The sequence below is a fragment of the Hydra vulgaris genome, chromosome 10 (assembly GCF_038396675.1).
Source record: "Hydra vulgaris chromosome 10, alternate assembly HydraT2T_AEP".
Classification (NCBI taxonomy): domain Eukaryota; kingdom Metazoa; phylum Cnidaria; class Hydrozoa; order Anthoathecata; family Hydridae; genus Hydra; species Hydra vulgaris.
Window position 1 is genome coordinate 11,518,137 of NC_088929.1, and position 16,109 is coordinate 11,534,245.

The following is a 16,109-nucleotide window of genomic DNA, read 5'->3' on the forward strand; positions in this document are numbered from 1 at the left end:
TGTGAGTAAGCTAACCAGGAATATTCAAGTAGCCATTTGTGTAAAAATAATCGCTTTTTTTTCAACCAGAAACAGGAAAAACAAAAGATAAGTTAGGAATAAATATGTTATTCACTAGATCTAATAACATTTAATCATCTTTGCCAGCAGATAAATGTCATCGCGCTCATGGTAAATAGAAATATCATAACAAGGAAGGCTTGAAGACTGATCTGATGTGCAAGGAAAACAATTAAGTAAGATTGGATTAGGAGTAATATCAATATTTACATCTATAATTTTAGTTTCATTATCTATGAACAACTTTATGTCAGATTGAGCTAATAACTTTTTATTTGAAAATAGATTTTTAGGAGGTTGATAAAATAAATTACCAACCATAGTGGTAAAAAAAGAATGCGAAAGAACACTTGGCAAAACTGAACACTATTCTCTTTTTAAATCACTTTTGACAATTTCTTTGAACATAAAACTTCTCTATTTACAATAGGGACAAAATGATTTGGTGAACACATATGAAGAGTTTGCGGTAAAATAGTATTTTATGGTGTACCACTGATTATTGCTCTATTTCCGAGGATAAAGATATGAAGCGTACACGGGAAAAAACGGCAGAGTCACATTTAAAAAGTTTTGAGAAAGTATATATTAATCATTTATAAAAGTTTTCATATTAAGCATAGAAGTAAATTAAAAAAAATTATTTCTTGATTAAGTTATCTGAAGTTTACATATGTAATAAAATATTTGTAACTTTCATTAAAATGCTTTTTTTCCTAAATTTATACAGAGACTTTTATAAATGAATAATATATGCTTTCTCCAAACTTTTTAAATGTGACTGCCGTTTTTTCCAGCGTACGCTTCATATCTTTATCATTGGAAATAGAGCAACAATCAGTGGTACACCATAGAATACTCAGAATTTCTTTGTTTGTTATATGATCACCACGTTGGTATATGCTTACATTAAATAACTTTTTATATTTTTGAAGTCCAAATTTAGGATAAATAGACCGAATTTGTTAATTTAACACTGTAGATAATGCAATTAAACAAAGGAAAAGAAGCAAATTTATTGTTTCTGCAATTGTTATAGGCTTTTTATTTTATAAGTTCAGAAATATTTATATCATTTATTTCTGTAAAAAGAATCAGAAGACTCAAATAAAACACATGTCATAAAAACACTAGAGAGTGAAGAAAAATTTTTAGATTCCACATGGTTTAAGATTTTTGGGTATCTAGAATAAAAGGTTGCTTTCTCAAACAACTCACCAGAAGTTGATTGTCGACGAATTTCATGTGTTTTATCTGATGAATTTATTAATAAAGTAGCAGAGTTGTAAAGACCATTTATGTTATATATGCTGTGACTTTACAGGTCAATGGAAAATGTTAACATTTTCCATTGACCTGTAAAGTCATAACATATATAAACTAAATATAACTAAATAAAATATATTTAATTCTTTTAGATTTTTACAAAGCTTTGCTTTGTAAGTCGTAATATTAAACAAATGCTTGGCTTTAATGGTATTGGATAGCAACAAATCCATAATTGCAAACAAAAAAAAAATTTGTATTAAAAGTTACTTCAAGCTAATTTTTGATAAACTTGAACTTATTCATACACTTAAGGCAATATATGAATAATTAAGGCGTTATTAGAACAATTAAGGATTCATTTTTATATATAAACAGAACCGGGAGAACCCTTTTGATGAAACGTTCCAGCAACTTTTTTTTGTTGTCTACCGGAAAATTGGGTCAAATAAATATTGAAACAATATGGATTTTTTGACCTTTATTACAGTAAACAAAAAAAATACATTGTAATATCGATTGATTAAAAGGGTTCTTTCGGTTCCGTTTACTTTAAAAAAAGAACCCTGATTAATAGCGGCGTTTTGAACATGACGGAGGAGAGCTAAGTCTTTGAAACATTGTTATAGCCGTGTATGTTTTTCTTTAAAGGCAATATTTATTTTTTTAGAAAACTCATAAATACATTTTAGATAACTATAAATTTAAGTGCAGTATTTTTTATATTATGAAACGGAATTTTTTTATAATTTCTTAAAGTATTATGGGTAAATCCTGGGCAACACAGGATACCCCCGAGATCCGCCCCTGGTTTTTTTATTTTTTTTATTTTTTATTTTTACCGTTTAAATATATACAAACCGTATGTTAATAACAAGAAATATATGTAGCAGGGCGAGAAGAAGACTAATATGTCATATCGCCAAGCCCCTTGATAAATTCCGTAAATATAAAGTTTTATTTAAAAATAAGCACTTCCTTTAACAATATAAAATAAACAATCGTAAAAATGGTAAAAAATAAATATCACATCTATTATTAAAAAATAACAAGAAGCGCTTTTTACTTAAACATATTCTTCTAAAAGCAAGGAAAAATTTAATTTTTAATATTATAAAACCATGAATTAATTTTTATTATTATTTTTTTAAATATTAAACTTCAAACAACAAAACCTAAGCCTAAAGATTAAAAAATAAAAAGAATAACAGCACATATTAAACAACAAAAACATAAATAAATTCGAAAAGTTATCAAGTGCATTTAACTTAAGCGTTTCTAAATTTAATATACTTTTCATTTAATTGATAGATTAATCGTAAGGATATTTTAAATTTTTAGAAATAGTTTTGTGGTAGATCTTTTTTTAGTAATAACTGTCTAAGTTTAGCTTTGAACACATTAAACATTGTAAGAGTTTTAAGTTCAGTTGTGAGTATTTTATTCCATGCCTTTGGTCCTCTAATTGAAATTGAAAACTCAGTTGCCGCAAAATTACTTTTGGGTTGTATATAGGTGTTATTTGAATATCTAGTTAAGTATTTATTCTGATTTGTTTTGAATAAGAGATTAAAAGTTTTTGGAATAATATTTTTATTAATTTTGAACATAAAAATTAGAAGATGATAAATATTTATTTGGTAGATATTTAGTATATTTAACTTAGTATATAAAGGTTGGCAGGGTCTATAACGGCTTTCATTGGATATAATTCTGATTGCATGTTTTTGCATATTAAAGAGTTTTTTTGATTTATTTTTATTGGTACTACACCATGAAATATTAGCGTAATTAAAACAGGAATGAATAAAAGAAAAATATAAGAGTCTTTAACAACTTGAATTTAAATAAGGCTTTGCCCTATAAAGTAGGCCAATGCTCCTTAATATTTTACCTTCAATATATTTTATTTGATCTCTCCATGTTACATTTTCGTCAAGGAGTACTCCTAGAAATTTTAATGATACTTCTCTTTTTATTTCGCAATTGTTAATACAAAGATTTGGAAGTTTTAATAGAATTTTGTCACGTTCATGATAGCGATGGAATAAAGTGTATTTTGTTTTAGTTAAATTTAGAGATAATTTTTTTACTGTAAACCATTCAGCAAGGTATAGTAGTTCTGTGTTTACAGTTTTAGATAAAATTTTTATATCACTGTGAGCATAAATTATATTAGTATCATCTGTTGTTAGTTTTTCCGTTATTATGAGAAATTATTGCTGTCTCTTTGACAGATGGCTTTTAAACCATTTACGGTTCGAGTGTTTAATACCGTAGTTTTTTTTATATACCGTAGATATATGTGTGTATATATATATACATATATATATATATATATATATATATATATATATATATATATATATATATATATATATATATATATATATATATACTATATATATATATATATATATATATATATATATATATATATATATATATATATATATATATATATATATATATATATATATATATATATATATATATATACCACTTGATATAAAATTGGGAAAGAAATTTAGAAATAATTATACAATCATTATTTAAATAATAAGGTAAAAATTTTTAATGTTTTTTTTTTACAGCTATTTGCGAGTTAAAAGAGCAGAAGCTTAAAGTGTAATAAAATATCTGGGGAATACTTAGTTTTTTGTTGTCGATTTTTACGGTTATCGTAGATCTGTTATTGAGCCATTTTTATCGGCATTTCGGCTTTTTAGAATAAGGCTTTTTAGGCTGTCCGTGTCTATTATAACATTTCGGAATTCGCAAAAGTCTTAAATTTTTTAAAGACACGTTAAATTTTTCAAATACTTTAAGACCGTAAAAGTTATAGCGTTGGTACAACTCAAGATCTTATGTGACTAGAGTCGTTTTGAGTTTATTAAGAAATTAGAAATCAAAATATTGTATTTTAATTAATATATTAGAATTTGTTTTGAATTTACATAAACTAGGCCTTCACGTAAATATGGTTAAAAAGAATATACATTTATATCTATGTAAGCTACTATTCAAATATAATTAAAAAAGAATATACTCATGCCCATAATAATACACTATTTGAACTCAAAAAAAAAAAAATTAACAAAAAGAACATAGAGCAATATGGGATCTATGTTGTCAAAATCCAATTTCATATGCAAAAAAGAACATTAGATTGATTAGTTCTATAAAATAAAAATAAAAATTTAATCAAAATATTTTTTATGTGTTGTATTAAAAATGACATACTACTGAACTACAATTAGGAGCTTGTCCAATGTTAGCAACCTTACCGTACCCTTCATACTATATACAAGCAGATATCCATTTATATTGCCCCACAACAAAAAAAAGCCGGAATTTCAAAATAGTTTCTAGAAATTAAACCAAGAAGTACCAAGAGCAAGCAATTCTTATGAATACGCTACTTATCTTATAAATCTATACGTTGAAACAACGTGAAATGACTTTGTTATTCAATTATGTAGATGAAATAGCTTACTTTTTACTTATTTACAAAGTAAAGTATGATATTTCAAAGACTAAGTTTGCGTTTATTTATAATGGCAACAACATTCTTTTAAAAATTAATCTACCTTTGCTTGTTAATTAATTTTTGCACTTATAAGTAATTTATCATCATGATGCAGCTTACTTTTCAAAGTAAGTGATATTTTTTAAAAATATTATATTTACGTAATAAATAATTTATTTTTACGTATAAAAAAATTATTCACAAATCAAGTTAAACTGCTTTTATAAGTAAAATATGAATTATTTTATAGCCCGTAAATTACGTCACGCTCTAAAGAGGAGAGGGGGATCGAAAGGGGGTTAGTGGTTTTGTGACGACTTATACAAAACTTGCTACTAAATGTTAAGATTTTGTGACGACGGGGGTGATGGTCAAAAACAGTCGAAATTTGCATGAAGTAATTTATGGACGACCCCTAAACTTTTTATAAAAGTAATTTACGCCTGCAAGTAAAAGTAAACATCTTTTTAAGTTAATTACTTTCACTCATAAAAATAATTTACTTTTTGAATAAAAGTGATGCATTTTAAAATTAAAGTTATGTAACTACATTTTACATGAAATATAGCGTTATTCAGAAAAAAAAATTTCTTTTAAATGTATGTAAAGTATATATTTTTAATTGACTTATGTAAAGTTATTCACGCCTAAAAGTGATTCGATTTTTTTACATTTAATTAATTAAAAGAGCTGTTCCATCGGTTAATTTTTAATTAAAATATCAATATTGAACAATTTAAGAATATTTAAACAAAAAAGCTCAGCTTAAAAAGCTCAAAATGCTAAAAGTTAACATTTCTTGATAAAACAATAAAAGTTAAACACCAAAATAAAGTTAAAAATAAAAAATATATCATTGTATTTATTTATACACCATACAAACTATTTGTATGATTTATTGTATCTAAGGTTGTAGGCGTTTTCCAACTCATTTCCTTTTCCCCTCAACTGACCAACGTTACCCAATATACGACGTGTAACAATGTCTGTTAGAACATCAGCTCCGTCTATTGAGTCAATGTTTAATGGTTCGCATAATCCTCCAGTTTCTGTTGAAATTTCTTGAAAATTTAACTTTGCTCCATCGTGAAGGTAAAAAGTATGAACCACTATTCCACTATTTTTCAGTTTTTCTACTTCGTCTTTATAGAAAGTAGGAATTTTATAACTAGTTCTTTTCCAATATTTTTCTCCTTTTTTATTTCGATATTCTACAATTTGATCTTTTGTTTTAGCAGGCGCATCACCAATCAGTATGACTTGATTAACTGTATGTTCTTCATTTTCTCTATTAACGTGCCACAAGCCAATTTCAATTGCTTCCTCATAATCACCGCCACCATGTGCTGATATTTTATCCATAAAAAACCTTAAATTTTCGGGTTTCGTTTCCCAAGGTGAGTACTGTAAAATTCCATCACTCAAGCAATCGTAATCTCGATACACTGCAAATTGCATTTGAAATGAGTCAACTGGAATAAATGTCTCAGTTAAAATAGTGGAAGCCCTCTCGAACATGGTACCAACAGTAGCTTTAGCTTTGTTTAATAAACAACCCATAGAGCCTGTAGCGTCCATTAGACAAATAGTACGCGAATAAGTTAGGCTGTTTGAAGATCCTATGTTTCTCTCTTTGAGGAATGCTTTAATTTCGTTGATTTCATTATTATTTAGATAATTAACAAACTTTTCTCCTATTAAATGCTCTTTTTTTGCCTCGTTTACCATTGTGTTTACATTTGAGTAGGTTGAGTCAAAGAGCTGCTTTCGATTTGAATTCAAACTCTTGTAAATTTCTTTTCTATCCCGTAGCTCGCAAATTATTTTAGAATAATTAACTCCCAGATACTTTTCAAGATCGCTATCTCGCAAAACCATACTGAAAGAACCATCTTTGCCTTTTTTTTTTTTTAAAAAAAAAGCAATTATTTTAGTTCAAGCTAGTATGTATGTATGTATGTATGTATGTATGTATGTATGTATGTATGTATGTATGTATGTATGTATGTATGTATGTATGTATGTATGTATGTATGTATGTATGTATGTATGTATGTATGTATGTATGTATGTATGTATGTATGTTTGTATGTATGTATGTATGTATGTATGTATGTATGTATGTATGTATGTATGTATGTATGTATGTATGTATGTATGTATGTGTGTTTGATTTACTATATATATACATATTAACCAAATACTGATAAAATACCAACAGAAAAAATAACACTCAGTTAAAAAAAAAGAAACAATTGAAATAAAAAATAAAAATAAATTTAGGAAGCATTAGTTGAATATTTTATGAAGGACTTGTTAAGATAAATTATATTGTTATAGGGAACTCGAAGAAGACTAAATAAGTCTTATCGCCGAGAACCATGGGGTGTTACGCAAGATACACATAAACATTGTGATTCTTAAGCACAAAAATTTTGAATATTGTGATAAAATTTTTTCTTTTCTTTTTCTAGTTGAATTATGATTTGTATGTGTGTATTTTATTATATTTTTTTTTGTTTCATTTATTTTTTTTGTTTTTTAATGTTTTTTAGATATATCAATTTAATATATCTAAAAAACAATAATATATATATACATATATATATATATAAATATATATATATATATATATGTATATATATATATATATATATATATATATGTATATATATATATATTTATATATATTTATATATATATATATATATATATGTATATATATATATATATATATGTATATGTATATATATATATATATATATATATATATATATATATATATATTGATATATGTATATATATATATATATATATATTGATATATGTATATATATATATATATATATATATATATATATATTGATATATGTATATATATATATATATATATATATATATATATATATATATATATGTATATATATATATATATATACATATATATGTATATATATATATATATATAAATATATATTGATATAAATATTGATGTATATATATAAATATATATAAATTGATATATATATATATATATATATATTGATATATATATATATATATATATATATATATACATATTGATATATATATATATATATATATATATATATATATATATGTATACATATTGATATATATATATATATATATATATATATTATATACATATTGATATATATATATATTTTGATATATATATATATATATATATATATATATATGTATATATATATATATATTGATATATATATATATATATATATATATATATATATATATATATACTGATATATATATATATATATATATATTGATATATATATATATATATATATATATATATATATATATATATATATATATATATATATATATATATTGATATATAAATATAAATCAGACTTTTCTCACATTGTAGATTATTTTAGTTCAAATTTTTTTTTATCATGTGAACTAGGACAATTCTATGTAATTATCTATATTAAGAACAAGATTTTTAAGTTTTGACTTTAAAGAAAATATATTATCAGGAAGAGTAATTAAGGTGTATTTCGGAATTAATTTGTTATAAAAATAGGGGCCGCGATAAGAGCTAGAGAATTGAGAGTTTTTTGTATTTTTTCGGGGTACGATAAAGTTACCAGTTGCTCTAGTGCTAAACTTATTGGTAATTGAATAAAAGATGTTTTTTGTTAAAGATAAAGGTACTAATCCCATTTTATATTTTAGCATAAATAGTATATTAGCATAGGTATTGATTTGATAAATGTTTAGCGCTTTCATTTCTTTTAATAGAGGTTTAGCATGTGTATGTTTGTTTTTATGATTTATTATTCTAGAAGTATGTTCCTGGCGTCGATAAAGAGACATTAATTTTGTCTTGTGTGTGCTTCCCAAAGCAATATTAGCGTATGTAAGATGACTATGTATAAATGAAAAGCAAAGAATTTTTTTAGTTTTTTTGGGATAAAAGTGGTCTAGCTTTGAAAAGCAAATCAAGATTTTTAGATATTTGAGGGTTGATGGCCTTTATTTGGGCTGTCCATGAAACATTTTCGTCTATAACCACTCCAAGAAATTTAATTGTTTGGGTTCTTTCAATATTGTTAAAATCGATATTTAGAGAGGGAAGAATTGATGGAAGTGACTTTTTTTGTTGCTTTGAATGAAATAAAATATATTTGGCTTTTTGTACGTTTATTGACAACTTATTAGCACTGAACCATGTTTTAAGTTGATAAAGCTTAAGGTTGTCTTTGTCAAAAAGGTCATCAATTGAAGAAGATGAATAAAACAGATTTGTATCATCTGCAAACATAATGCAATCAAGATTTGTAGCTTTAGGAAGGTTGTTAATGTATATAAGGAACAACAATGGGGCAAGAATTGATCCCTGTGGAACACCACATTTAATTTTTAATAGCTTTGAATTAAAAATATTGTCAATTATGACACATTGCTGTCTATTATTTAAATAACTGGTGAACCATTAAAAATTTTTTTTTTTAAACCATATTTTTTCATTTTTTTAATAAGATAATATATATATATATATATATATATATATATATATATATATATATATATATATATATATATATATATTAGAGGAGGCCAAAATTTTTGTCGATTAGAGCCGCCCCCTAGGATGATTCTATGGGCGATTCTAAGTAACTTTGGTGAAGGAGCCAAAGGTCTATCTCGATTTTCGAGTCTCCCACTTTTCGAAAAATGATTCTTTCCCTATAACATCATTTTGATTCAAAATTCGATTTTTTATTCATCGTTATATTATCTTTTGTATGTGTATATAGGGGGTTTTTGGGGTCGAAAAATTCATTTCTCATCTTGATTTTTACCTATGACCACCACCAGAGGGCGTTTCATGCATATTTTAACTATTTTATGTCTATTTTCCGAGAAAAATTACAAGTTTTATTTGTAAAATTGATCTTTATTTTATTTTTTTCAACAGAAATTTAACCTATAAATTAAGAACATGTGTAAAAAAGAAAAAAAAAAAAAAAATGAATTTAGTGAGAAAAAAAATCGACAAAGTGTTGTTGCTTTCAAGTCAACAACGTATTTATTTAAAAAAGAAACATCGGTAAAACATCATTACCGACATATTTTGTGACAGAGCACAACAACAATGACATTTATGAGTGTTCAGTTCATTCGTGTTTGAGCATCATTCCAGTGAAGGTAAATTATAAATTTCCTGCCAGCGAATAGTTGAAATTCAAAATTGTATTGTATTTATATGTAGGAATAATAGGAATAATAGCATGTAGGAATAATGTGCGTAGGAATAATATATTTGTATAAATGGCATGCCGGAATAATGTGTGTAGGAATAATGTATAGCATGCAGCCAAAAACCAAACTGGTCCTTATGGGCGAAATGTCGTTTGACATTTCGCCATCAACTATATACTGTTTCCGTTGCTCATTCATTCTAGAAAAATCTGCGAGTGTTAACACATAAATTTTCAGTTTTGGAAATGAGAATAAAATTAATCTTAAAAAATAATAATCATCGTCCGTATTTACTACAATATTTTATATGAGAGTATTTTTTTGTTTATGTTTTGTAAATAAAGCGTCTTCGAGTCATTTAATTAGTTTTCGTTTTTTGTTTCAAATTAAAATTTGATATTTGAATATAAATAAAATTGTCACCATTTTTACCACTGTGTATTTACCAATTTGTAGGTGGAAAAAATATATTCGAACCAAATGTTTTAAAAGATACTAATTTCAGTTATTTTTTAATTCTTTTAGTAAAAGTATACAATGGATCCAAATGCATTGCCGTCTACATCGCAAACCGCAACAACATCAACGAGGACTGAAAGTCATTTGAAGCATTTGCCTTCGCACGATGTTGCTGTTTTTAGTGCATCTTGTGATTTGAGTGGACTAAATCTGCCAACGAAACAGGATATTTTAGGATGTTTTTTTTTCTTGACCGAACGTGCTAAACTGCAAAACAATATGTTTTTGTATAAAACATTCGTACCTCACATAACAGACAAATTGATTAAAATTTGGAGTCAAATTAATGTTGAAATTCTAAAAAAAAAAAGTGTTAGAAAATTGGGTACATTGATTGAGAAGTATCAAATCGAAACTAAACATCCAAAAATCGCCACATTCAGAACGTTTGTAATCTACAAAAGAATTATTTTACATCGGCAAATGTCAATGTGACTTGAAGGCAGCATTATGCTCATATGGATTGACTCCAGATCATTTGAAAGAGTTCATGCAAGATCAGTTTAATGTCAGAAGATTGACGATACCGGAATTCGCAGAGCCAGCACCAACGTCAACAATAATATCAACAAGTGTTGAAGAGAGCCATTTAGCATATGAACCAAGTACTGATACAGATGAGCCAAGTTTAAATCCACAAGATGTTCCGCCAGTGAAACGAGTGATATGATCCAATTTGATAGTATTTTCATTCGACGGTCTAAAAAATGATGCTTTAACAATGGAAAAAATCGATGAGAAGTTCCATGCAAAGATCGTGAAAGAACCACATCTAGTTGTTTTGAAGGAACCAAATTCTCAATTGATAGGCTACACAAAAGTTGAAAATGAAGATACTGAACACAAATTGATGACATTGAATGCATTCTTCGTCGAAAAAGAAATTGCTCTCGATGCATTAATCGGCATATGCTGTGATGGTGAGCCAACAAACACTGGAGTAAGAAATGGGATTTTGCGTCGATTTGAATCGCATTTGAATAGACCGCTGCATTTGTTTGTGTGTCTTCTGTACTTCAACGAGCTGCCATTTCGTCATTTGTTTGACACTTTGGAAAGACCATCAACCACTGGACCACGAACAACAACCGGAACGTTGGGCAAACAAATTGAAACATGTGAAAATCTTCCGGTATGTATCATTTGTCATTTTTCTCATCGAATATTTCCATTATTAAATGGTAAAATTGCATTTAATTCATCTAATTTCTTTTTTTTTCAGCTTGTACATGAATTCGAGATAATCGTGCTAGAGAACATGCCACCTGATTTAGATCCATTTGAATTATCCGCCGATTCATAGTACTTATATAAAATGGCCAATGCAATTTCAAATGGTGTTGTTTCTGCGGACCAATAGCGCATTCACGTTGGCTCACTAAGGCGAAAAGATTGTTGGGGTTGTATGTGTCAATTGAAAATCCATCAAGGAATTTGAAAATTCTGGCAACATATATAATGAAAGTGTATGTGCCGATGCACTTTAACATCAAGTACTATAATTCGGTGGTCTTCGGTAGTGTATTATTTAACAAATTTATTCGTTGGATACCAATCTACGCGGAGTTGTGAATAATGTCATTAAAGACAATTCATATTATGCACATTTCGAAAATATTTTGTAAGCGATGTTATTTGATGATAAAAAAGAGACACGAAACATCGCAATCAAGAAAATTTTACAATACCGAAGAAATCCGTACGACCCGGCACATCTTAGAGTTAATCAAAAACCTTTGATAAACTTAAATTGTACAGATTATACGAATATGATTGATTTAAATAAAGATGATGTCTTATTCGATCCACCGTTTACGCATAGCATTACGTATGATCATTTGGAACAATATTTAAAATACGATGATCCACCATTGCCTGATCGAAGAATTCCAGTACACATACAGGCAACGGAAAGACATGTTCAATTGCTGGCTAGCGTTTCTAAACGTGTTTCAGAAAAAAGTTGACACAGTGTTATGGCAGTTACATCAGAAAACCGTGCAAAATACCTCAGGACTTAAAAGCAAGAAAGACTTTCAAAAATAACTTATTTCGCTTTTCTTCCACTAAATTCATTTTTTTTTTTTTACAAATGTTCTTATTTTTTAGGTTGAATTTCTGTTAAAAAAAATTAAATAAAGATCAATTTTACCGAAAAACTTGTAATTTTTCTCGGAAAATAGACGAAAAATAGTTAAATGCATGAAACGCCCTCTGGCGGTGGTCATAGGTAAAAATCAAGATGAATTTCTTGACCCCAAAAACCCCCCATATACACATAAAAAAGATAATATAACGATGAATAAAAAATCAAATTTTAAATCAAAATAATGTTATGGGGAAAGAATCATTCTTTGAAAAGTAGGAGACTCGAAAATCGAGATAGACCTATGGTTCCTTCACCAAAGTTGCTTAGAATTGTCCATAGAATCATCCTAGGGAGCGGCTCTAATCAAATTTTTTGGCTCCATACAAACTGGCCCGCCCTAATATATATGGCTATTTCCACGATGGAAGAGATAAATTTCGTGTTTAAAATTTCTTTTTTCAAAAGGTTTTATTTCTTTAATTATAGTTTAAACACCTTAAAATTATTGTTAAAATAAATTTTGAGTAGAAAATGTTTGAACCGAGTAGATAAATTTGATGAATGTTAGCAACTGTTTGTTCTTTTTATTATTCGAAAAAGTGACTAAAATTTGAGGGCGAGTTATTGCAATATTTTAAACAAAACATATCCATATTTTTGTTTAGAAAGAATCTTTGAGATTACATATATGTCTTGAGTAAAAAAACTTTTACTCTTTAAAAATGATTCAAGTGTTTTTTTGTCACATACACATCTGCAAAAATTACGTTGCGTCACTGAACTAAAAGCTAAAAAAGTTTAATTATTGCAATAAAATTATGCTTTATGGCGAGGTTTTTTTAGAAATTATATATTTTAATGTAAACTTTTAATCATTACTAAAAAAAAATTGGTCAAAAAGCATTGTATTAACAAATAGTTATAGTTTAAAAGCTGTTGCGTCACTGAACCCATCGACGTGATAATTAGCGTTTTATAAAATAGCGCGGTAAGGAAGTCAAAATATCATCCAAAAGTTCAGATTTCGTTGTGGGTTTTCAAATTTTTCAAATTCGAATAAATTTTTGCATTTTAGTATTGTGAAGGGCTATTAGTAAATATTAGTAAACTTTTGGATTTATGTTAACATTTTCTTATAAAGTTGTAAATTTTTAAGAAATGGAATCAAAATTAGAAGTAAAAAAAAACGTTATGCAGAATACCAAGCTAATTATGTTTCTCGGAATGCTGATATAAAGAAAGAAATGTCCAGAGTTAGATCTAAGAGATATCGAGAAAAATTGAAAGCCGATCCTAATAAAAAAGCAGCTTATGCTGCTAAAGCAAAAATAAGAGTTTTAAAAAGTCGCGCTTTAAAAAGAAAACTTTTAAATCAATATCAAAGACCAAGCTCATCTTTTAAAAATGTTCAACAAAGAGGAAAAGCATTGAAAAAAGTTTTAAAAGCACTACCAACTTCAAAGGAGAAACAATCTGAAATTCTTTCTATTCTTTTAAATAGCTCTGCTTGTAAAGATAATTTGGGTCTACCTCCAGCATGTTCAAAGCTGTATGGTCTTTCTGAAAGCGATGTTTTAGCAGTTGTAAACTTTTATAATGAAGATGAAGTTTCCCAAATATCACCAAACAAAAAGATGTCACTCGAATTCAATTATCTGACGGAAAAGCAAACAATATTCAGATACGTCATTTATATTATACGCTAAAAGAAGCTTTCGAGTTATTCAAGGAAAAGCATCTGCACATAAAAATTAGACTCAGCAAATTTTGCGACCTTCGTCCACACAATGTAAAATCAGTTACAAAATTTCCGCATAATGTTTGTGTTTGTAGTTTGCATTTAAATATGCGATTTGCCTTAAATGCATTAACAAAATCAATTCAAGCGCCTTCAATCAAAGTTGGATCTGAAATGATAAATAACTTTGTTTGTGAACCGTACACATACGATTGCGCCTATGACAAATGCGTTGCATGCAAAGGTATGAAACAGTTCGATAAACACTTGCAAACTGTTAATACATTTGGTTTCGAAGTATACTGGGACGAGTAGAGAAAGCCTGAAACTAAAACATATGCAAACATTGAAAAAATTTCAAAAAAGTCTACTGTAACAGAACTCATCCAACACATGTGATAAGTTCGTTGAACACGCATTTGTAAAGAAAAACCAATCAACAATTTTTAATAAACTGAAGGAGGTTTCGATGAGTGTTAATTCTAAAATTGCGGTAATCCAAGTTGACTGGGCTGAAAACGCTAGGTGTTTCTATCAAAATGAGCCACAAGCGGCTCATTTTTGTCAAAATCAAGTTTCTATCATGACCCTAGCAGTCTGGAACATTGAGTTAAAAACATTTGCCATAGTTTCAAATTCAACTGATCATACTAAGTCTTCCGTTATACCGTACATTGACAAAATCCTTCACTTTATTCCTGATCAAGTCAAACAAGTACACATGTTCAGCGATAATGCCACTTCTCAGTTCAAAAACAAAAGCATTATGGCTGCAATGGTTGTGTTTGAAAAACGTTTTCATAAAAAATTCTTCTGGCATTTCTTTGCAGCGATGCACGGGAAAGGAGTGGTTGACGGAATAGGAGCTACTTTTAAGCGAATCGCAGCCCTGAGAGTTAAAACTAGTCAATACGAAATCAGGTCAGCAGCAGATTTTGCGTTAGCATAACAAGATTTGCAAATATCTGTAATTCACATGTCAGAAAACGATACAAGACAACAAAAAAATGAACTTGGATTCAGTTTAATTTTAAGTTATTCAAGAAAAATCAAAGGTATATCAAAATCACATTATTTTTATGTTCAGAATGATAACGTTGTTCCGATGCTATTTTCACTTGAGTATAATTAAAATTCATTACAAAATAACAAAAGTTTTTAAAATGATTTTAATTTCGTCTTTTTGTTTCGTCACTGAACGTTGCGTCACTGAACTGATAGTTTTTTTTCTGTAAAATACAACGATATGAAAACTTTATTGTTTGTGGCTTTTTATATGACTACCTTATTGCCAAATGAATAAATTACAACAAAAAAATCTAATAAGTCAAGCAAAAATTAAAATTTCAGCGAAAACTCCATTTAAAGTATGCTGATAAAAAAACACTTTTTTCCGCGTTGCGTCACTGAACTCATGTTTTAATTTTTGCTATGTAGCAGTGTTATGTTAATACAATTGTGTTTAGTTTATATTATAAAATTTTAATTCAAGATTGATTTAGAGTAATAAAAAATTATTTTTGAGTTATAGAAAAATTTCTATTAAAAAAAATCTCTCCGCATGATGCGTCACTGAACTATGGAATTGGCCATATATATATATAAGAGTGTATGTTATATTAATAAGAAACATCAAACAATACAAA

At 27.3% G+C, this 16,109-nt stretch overlaps 1 protein-coding gene across 1 annotated transcript in view; it reads right to left on the reverse strand.

Annotated features, from left to right (window-relative positions):
• Positions 1-5,319: 5,319 nt before the first annotated feature.
• The window catches only part of LOC136085791 (uncharacterized), a 103,630-nt gene continuing 92,840 nt past the window's right edge, over positions 5,320-16,109 (reverse strand). Inside the window, exon 9 of the mRNA XM_065807258.1 lies at positions 5,320-6,753. Within this exon, the coding sequence (XP_065663330.1) occupies positions 5,738-6,753 (1,016 nt within the window). The 3' untranslated portion in view covers positions 5,320-5,737. The remainder of the gene's footprint in view (positions 6,754-16,109) is intronic.